Source organism: Nelusetta ayraudi, unplaced genomic scaffold (genome assembly GCF_046127955.1).
Source record: "Nelusetta ayraudi isolate G7.1 ecotype Tasmania unplaced genomic scaffold, CSIRO-AGI_Nayr_v1 ptg000057l, whole genome shotgun sequence".
NCBI lineage: Eukaryota > Metazoa > Chordata > Actinopteri > Tetraodontiformes > Monacanthidae > Nelusetta > Nelusetta ayraudi.
The window spans coordinates 586,163-593,522 of NW_027466107.1; the positions used below are offsets into that span (position 1 = coordinate 586,163).

The 7,360-nt window shown below is 41.8% G+C and overlaps 1 protein-coding gene and 1 non-coding gene across 2 annotated transcripts; one reads left to right on the forward strand and one right to left on the reverse strand.

The window, feature by feature from the left end:
• The first annotated feature begins 755 nt into the window (after positions 1–755).
• Positions 756–827, forward strand: trnac-gca (transfer RNA cysteine (anticodon GCA)). The gene has a single exon. It is a non-coding gene; the product is annotated as a tRNA-Cys (tRNA).
• A 470-nt stretch (positions 828–1,297) lies between these two features.
• arl5c (ADP-ribosylation factor-like 5C) lies at positions 1,298–4,416 on the reverse strand. Its single transcript, XM_076038714.1, has 6 exons — positions 4,261–4,416; positions 3,767–3,827; positions 3,525–3,672; positions 2,806–2,889; positions 2,377–2,528; positions 1,298–2,229 (listed from the first exon to the last, which is right to left on the reverse strand). The coding sequence occupies exons 1-6, from the start codon at positions 4,304–4,306 to the stop codon at positions 2,181–2,183; spliced, it is 540 nt and encodes a 179-aa protein (XP_075894829.1). The 5' UTR covers positions 4,307–4,416; the 3' UTR covers positions 1,298–2,180.
• Between the last annotated feature and the right edge of the window lie 2,944 nt (positions 4,417–7,360).

Below are 7,360 nucleotides of genomic sequence, written 5' to 3' on the forward strand. Positions count from 1 at the left end.
TTAGTTTCCCCGGTGAGCTGCAGGAGGGATCTTATCAGATATGTGTTGTGTGGTGTTTTTTTCTTTCCAGAATTAGAGCTTATTCAATGGTAGTTTGCTGTGGGTTTGGTGTCAGTTCCAAACACCTCGGTCAGTTGATGTTTTGAGCTCAAAAGAGACGAAGAAGAGTTCACTGTGTCTGTGCACCTATATGGCCATCAAATACAGGAATGGCAAAACGAGCCACACTCTGGAATTTAGACAGGAGCAGGATTTGAGAGGTCGCGACTTCTAACAAACGCGCAGAACCTCACCTGGAACGTGTTGTCTCAATTAATGAGGGACGAATCCACGATGCGACACCTTTTCCTGAGTAAATTTCTCACGGTCACTCACAAGCCCGCACGTAACAGCAACGACAACACGACAAAATTTGACATTTTTTTTTCATTTTCTCTTCACCGTGATTTCCACTCGTTTAAGCAACAGGCAACAGGTATCTGTCGCTTTGAAACCGAAGGCCAAAGTAGCTCCACAGCACCGACAGGGGGAGACATTTCTCCGTGGCACAGCTACAGCAGGTCACGACACAGTTACGCTTCCGCTTGCAACACGCACACATTTTTGCTAACGGTACGAAACGTGATCCTGAAAACAGTCGTTCGGGTGAGAGTCCGTATCGAAACGAAGGCAGCCAACACACGTTCACGCAGATTCAAGAGTTGATTTTTGTAGCAAACTATAAATTCTAAAAAACAGGCGTTCGTAATAGATGCGGGGGTATAGCTCAGTGGTAGAGCATTTGACTGCAGATCAAGAGGTCTCCGGTTCAAATCCGGATGCCCCCTGTTTTTGTTTTTGTTTTTGCTTAGTGTTTAGTGTTTATGCTGTCGCCATAAAACATACCTCGCAATTTTAAACAACAAACTTTAGTGTTATAAATATTTATATATAAAACATCTACAATGTCACCCAGATAGTATTCTGTTTTATTTTGAGGCTTGTTTTCTTTTAGATAGATAGATAGATAGATATATAGATAGATGGAGACTTTATTGATCCCTTTGGGATGACTCCCTCAGGGAAATTAAGACTTCCAGCAGCAGTAGCAGCACACACAGATGGAAAAATAAATTTAAGCACACAGATTTAAAAAAAAAAAAAAAAAATAGCAGCACACAGATAAATAAAAAATAAAATAGAAATAAGATAGCGGCACACAGGTATAAAATAATAAATAATTACTGATATACATATACAATATACATATACAGTGCTACAGTGACCATTACCTTAAACCACAGTAAAACACAAAAGGTTTTATTTGCAAATATATTATTTATTTATTTGAAACTTACACTATTATTATACAACATTTACATTTAAAACAGCATTCAGAAGCCTTGAGCCCTATCTCCTATTGCTGTAATATACAGATAACATCTTGGAGGAGTTTCTTCTTATTGTTTTAATAAATAAGCACCTTTTTTTTGGCAAAATAAAAGTTTCTACCTGTCACTGTCTTTACAGCTGCAGCTCCAACAAGGCAAAAAAGGAGAATACTGGAACTACGGTACAGTATGTCCATAGAAACTTGTCACTTTATACTCGCGTTATATTCTTCAGTGATTACGGTTTTCATGAAGTTGAAGATAATGCCATGAAACATCAACGTAAAAAACACACTTGAAAACAAAACAAAAACACGAGGGAATCAAAGAACATGTTTTTTTCATAAGAACATCCATGATTTTCCTCCTGATTTTCTGGAGGTTATGTTCTCCACATAACTCATTATTCAAAGTAAGGAAATAAATTTTGGTTTTGTCACAGCTTGTGTAAAGTTCATGTGCTAAACAAATTTCCAGTGCTTCAGAAAATACTTCCGCTAACAGGCAATGTCAGTCGGCCATTTCAAACATATCAGGCAAATATGTGTGGAATGTCACAACACTAGTCAGGAAGGAACTGATCTGCTCCATCTGATCCCTCTGATCATTGAGGCTTCACTGTTCAATTTATGGGTCAACCAGACCCACGGATGGACCTGAGGCCCCTTCCCATAGGACTGAAACACAGTCTGCGGCGGCGGGGCTCCCGTGACTTGTGCTCCTCTTCGCCAAAACACTGAAAATATCCTGGCTCTGATTGGCCTTTGAGGTCATCTTGGTATTTTAATGAGGACGTTTTGCAGCCGTTGCCTAGTTGGTAATAATCTGGGACCTCATCCAGTCAAGACTGGCAGGTAGACTGAAGAGAACAAGAAGAGAAAGAACAGCGGTTATTCCAGCTGGCGTTTTGATCATGTCTCAGGATTATTCACTCAGATGTGATGATGGTGAATACACTCACGCTCACTGAAAACAAAAGGGAGAGTTTAAGGTGTGTCAGACTCACCCTTCTCCAGTGAGAGCGCAGCAGGCCTGAATGTGCCACGGGTGCCCGGTAATGGTGTTGAGCGTAAGGAAGTCGGAGATCTCCCTCGCTGTCATGGAGCCCTTCATGTCCTGTTTGTTGGCCAGAATGAGAATAGATGCGTTCTGTAGGTCCTACAAAAGGCAAGATGCAGAAGGTTACCCATGGTGCCATAGTAAAAAAGGTGTGGAAAGAGAAAAGAATGTCCCAACGACACCTCTGACAACAAAGAACAATATGCCCAGTGAGATTTCAACATGCTGACGCATGTAGTGCAAAATTTCATCATCGTGCGTTTGTAACGTGTCGCAATAAGCCCGCTCTTTTCAGAGACAGGTGAATGGCCTCAGGCAACAACAACGGCGGGTTTGCGTTCAAACGCTGCTAAATACAGATGGTTTTACGTTTTACCTCGTGTCGCAGCATTTTGTGCAGCTCCTCTTTGGTGATGGTGAGACGTTCACGGTCAGTGCTGTCCACCACCAGGATGACGATCTAAAAAAAAAAAAAGAAAACAAAAAACAGGCCACGGTGTCAGAATTAATGACTTATTAGTGTGAGAACTGCTGATCTGGTCAGAAACTGCTGATAAAGAATGGGACATTAAGCCAGTGCTGTAAGAATGATTATGTAACTGTGATATTATCAGCTCAACGCAGCAGGTTGGAATGGTTAAAAAGCTATGAAGGGTTTATGTGTCCTGGCCGACCAACCTTTGGAATCTTTCTTCTTCTTGTAACACCAATTACTGTAGTTACATCCATTGCATGATCTAGTCCCATATCGTGTTTATTATTCATCGCAGACATCAGTGGAGCGGCTATGCACAAATTCATTATCTTCAAACGTCTCTTGATGCCAGGTAACATTGTTAGCCCCCTGTTTAAAGCCTCCTTCCTGCTAAAACTTATAGCCTGATTTGTTGGACATATTTGAAAAATAAGGCGGCTGTGAGGCACTACGAGAGTTGCCACTAACCCACGAGAGCTAATAGCGAGCTGTTACAGCCCTTTGTGACATCATTGAATAGCAAAGGCCCTTTAAAATGACAGGATATTTTTTTCCCAGTGAAGTGTTAAAAAAAACAACAACCGTTAAACTGTCTGTGATGTGTTAGTGGGGGTCCTTACCTCAGTGTTGCCGTAGTAGGAGTACCAGCTGGCACGAAGGCTCTCCTGCCCTCCTATGTCCCAAAACAAGAAGTGTGTGTTGCGCACAGTTATCTGCTCCACGTTGCTGCCAATGGTGGGCGACGTGTGGACGGCTTCCTTCGTCAGACTGGTGGGATTGGAGGAAACAAAAAGTTAAAACAGCTTAACACGCAAATCAAAGTCCACATTTAAAAAACAAAAATCAAAAAGCAGACACTCACTATTGATAAAGGACAGTGGTCTTCCCTGCATTGTCCAGGCCCACAACGATCACTTTGTGTTCTGTGGAAACATAAAACAAAAAAAAAGAAAATAAGGAAAAAAGATTAACAGGTGCCTTCATAAACTAGGGTTATATAATGTCCACCAATACTTGATGAGACACAGAGATATGATTAAAAACATTGACAATGATTGCCGAGACAGAAAAATTTAATCTGTCACTCATGACGTATTATAATACCGCTCTGACAGTGTTTAGGGTACTTAAAGTTTTACATATATATATATAAACAATCTAAAAGTTGAGAGAGAAAGTGAAAGAAAGACGGGACAGAATGTTTAAGATGTATATATGTACATATATATGTATGTATATATATATATACACACATATATATGTATATATAAAAAATATCTTTTAAGGCTTTAAAATAGCATATACAGGAACTCAATGACCAAAATACAAAATCAAACAAACTGATGACAAACTCACCTCTGTCGCCGAACACAGCCAGCATCTTGGTCAGAAGGAATCCCATGTTGAACAGGTGTGTGAGTGTCAGTGTTTGTGCAGTAAAGATCCAGAGACGCTCCTGACGAGAGACACTCGTGTAACTGTCAGGTCCGGTCTCTTCCTTCAGCTGATACCAGTTTCAGTCTCGGTGGGAGGTGCCTCACGAAGACGCGCTCTTGTTTTTTGTTTTTTCCCCGCTCTCGCTGCCAAATGAGTCACAAACGAAGGGTGAGCGTAGTGGTGCGTTCACAGGTCGAGGGAGAACCGGGAGTCTCTGCTGATCAGTCTATTTTGGAAGTTGACATATGAATATATAGACCCTTTTAAGTAAATGCTAGACTGAGTCCTAATTAAACCCAACTGTAACCCATTAATGTGAGACAACACGTTGCCCATTGAACGTTTCTCTATTCAATATTATTATTGAATAGTTGACGTGGTCTAAACACCATTACAACATTTACACAGTGGTATTTCATCGTAAATGATGGGTCTGTGGATTGAAAATACAACAAAATGAAGCATTTGAAATCCATGGAATCAGCCGGAAGACGTAAGAGAGAGATTCAAGTCGCCTGGACGCGGTGAGAAGCTCCGACGGCGGAGTCCAGTTTGTGGGCCCTGAAGGCGTCACACCTCGCAGGCTTTTTCCATCTGTCACTTCTTTTCTTCCGCCGACGACGTGAGCAGCGCGCGCCGTGACGAAACGAATGAGACACGTTCTTGGCCATATTCGGAAACAGGAAGTCAAAGTAAGTTCCTTCTCCACGCCAATAGGAAGCAACAGAAAGCAAAACTGTCGGCCAGTCAGGCAGAATCTCCAGGACTTTCCCACGGCAGAATTCCGCTGAGGTGTTTTCCAAGAGCCAGACTTCCCTTTAAACCATAATACTACACAGAAATGACCCCGCGACACCTTTTAGCTGTAAAGTGGACACGGTCTTGAGCCTAAATGACTTGAACTAAAATTGAAAATGTGAACAATTGTGTGGCAGGGTATCAAGGCAGTATCAATATTTACGAAAAGCAATATTACTGTATTAATCTTGGTGTTCACTTTGTTCTTTAGCCACTCAAAATAATGGACACGTGCCAGTGTTACATTTGTCATTGTGGTGTGATGCATTTACCCATGTGTGCAGTTGTGAGAGATCAGAGATTTAGCAGTGACCCATATCCGTGTAACTACTTCTGTGTTGGAAATTCTAAACTGTTTGATCATGTCTTTTGAAAATGAGGAAATTCTGGCATCCGTACTTGTACTTTATGATACCAAGTACGATAGATTTCCATGATGGCCCAAATGGCTATACTCGGTATAAAAGTAGCTACGCTACAGAGTTGTTTACAGCGTTATCGTGCTCAGAGCTCCTGACATCACACCTCTCTCAATAACATGTTGTCGCTCAGCTCACGGCTCTGAAACCACATCTTCATCTGCGACCTTTCTCTCCACTGCCAAGCGAGCGATGACTTGACGTAATAAAAGCCACTTCCTGCGTTCATTTGTGAAATAGCAAACTTGGCAGGTGTGATTGTATGCCCCCGAATCTGTGACACAGATTGAGTTCTTGTTTATTCCAGAGAGAAAAAAAAACAAAGCCAGATCCTTGTGCAGTTTGAATGCCCTGACTCACCACAGGGAGGCTGCTGGAGCAGCAGGTTACCACCAAAGTGAAAACAAAAGTTTCCTTGAAGGTCCCATATTGAGCACAGTTCATCCTTTTTTCTTCTTTTTTTTTTGTTTTAAATGAAAATCCGCCTAGAGTAAAAGAATAGTCTGTTCTTTACTTACTTGGAAAGTGTAGAGTAAATAAAATTTACATACCTTGAAAAAATCCAAAGTCCAAAAAGCCGAACGCACAACACAAGAGACACCTGTTGCCTTCCTTTCTGGTTAAATTTTTAATTAAAATACGAATTTATCCACAGATTAAAAATGAAAGGCAGAAAAAGCAAAATGTAGCTACAGTCAGGCACCAATGATACAGGTTATTTCATATGTGTGTTTGTTTTCTTTTTTTTTTTTTTTAACAATTGCGATAACGCAACAATAACATTATTTACTGATCATCATTTAATATATTAATTTGTTGAACAGAAAGACGGGGCGAGCCGGAGTGGCCCACCAAAAACATTCATGGATTCTTCAGTATCGATAACTCAGCAAAGCTCCTCCCGCTGCCACCGCCGCACACCCAGACCGCCAAACCCATTCGAACCTCCTCTCATGACCTCGGAGAGAACTGAAGATTTAACATCAACAGATAATTTTTCATTTTATTTTTTTTTTCTGAGAATGTCCACAAAGAAAAGAAACACCAATTCAGTCAGAAATCAAGAGAAAGAGGAGGCGGGTGTTTTAAATAGAGATGCCAGCTGTTCAGGGGTGGAAGCAGCTAACCCCACACACAGACACACACACACACTCACACAGACACACACACACACACACACAAGCACGCACGCATACACACGGGTACTTTTTAAATATATAACCCTGAATAAACAGACGACGAAGCTGGTGGAAAACGAGAGCGACTAAAAGTCTACGGTGCAGAGTAGCCACGACACACTGAGTGACAGGGATGGTGACAACAGTTAAGACATCCCACCGTGGCACAGGTGCTCAGGTGGACATGGCTTGGCGAGACATTCTGGCACTTGTGATTGGTGTTTTTTTTTCCCGTAGTCGTTGTTGGACAATAAATAGATAAATAATCACTGTGTTGTCTTAAGTCGAGGGGCGGGCGACTATAAGGCAACACTTAGCGCTGGACTCCTGCCTTAAAAAGAAACAGAACAAAACAAATGAATTGTTTGAATTGTGTGGCTAAAACTGAGGAAAAGCAGAAAGTGGCACCATCTGGGTGCACATCCAGCTGTCAATCACGCTGCTTCACCCATCAAAAGGTATCAAAGCGGCGGAGGCGACCAACCTGCTGCCCCAGATGGAATTTTTCCTCAATCCTCCAGATTGATCTCACACATCCATCGTGTCAAAAGCCTGCAGAAAGTGTTTGCCTGCAGAAAATCTGATGGTGACTGGACGAACCTCCGCTCTGCCACATTCAGGTGT

Bases quoted from the DNA above. Each gene is read 5' to 3' on its own strand.
- arl5c (XM_076038714.1), bottom strand. From the start codon at position 4,306: ATGGGATTCCTTCTGACCAAGATGCTGGCTGTGTTCGGCGACAGAG. The intron at 3,828-4,260 runs GTGAGTTTGTCA...ATGTTTCCACAG, and splicing joins GGCTGTGTTCGGCGACAGAG to AACACAAAGTGATCGTTGTG. The intron at 2,890-3,524 runs GTAAGGACCCCC...TTTTTTTTTTAG, and splicing joins CCTACTACGGCAACACTGAG to ATCGTCATCCTGGTGGTGGA.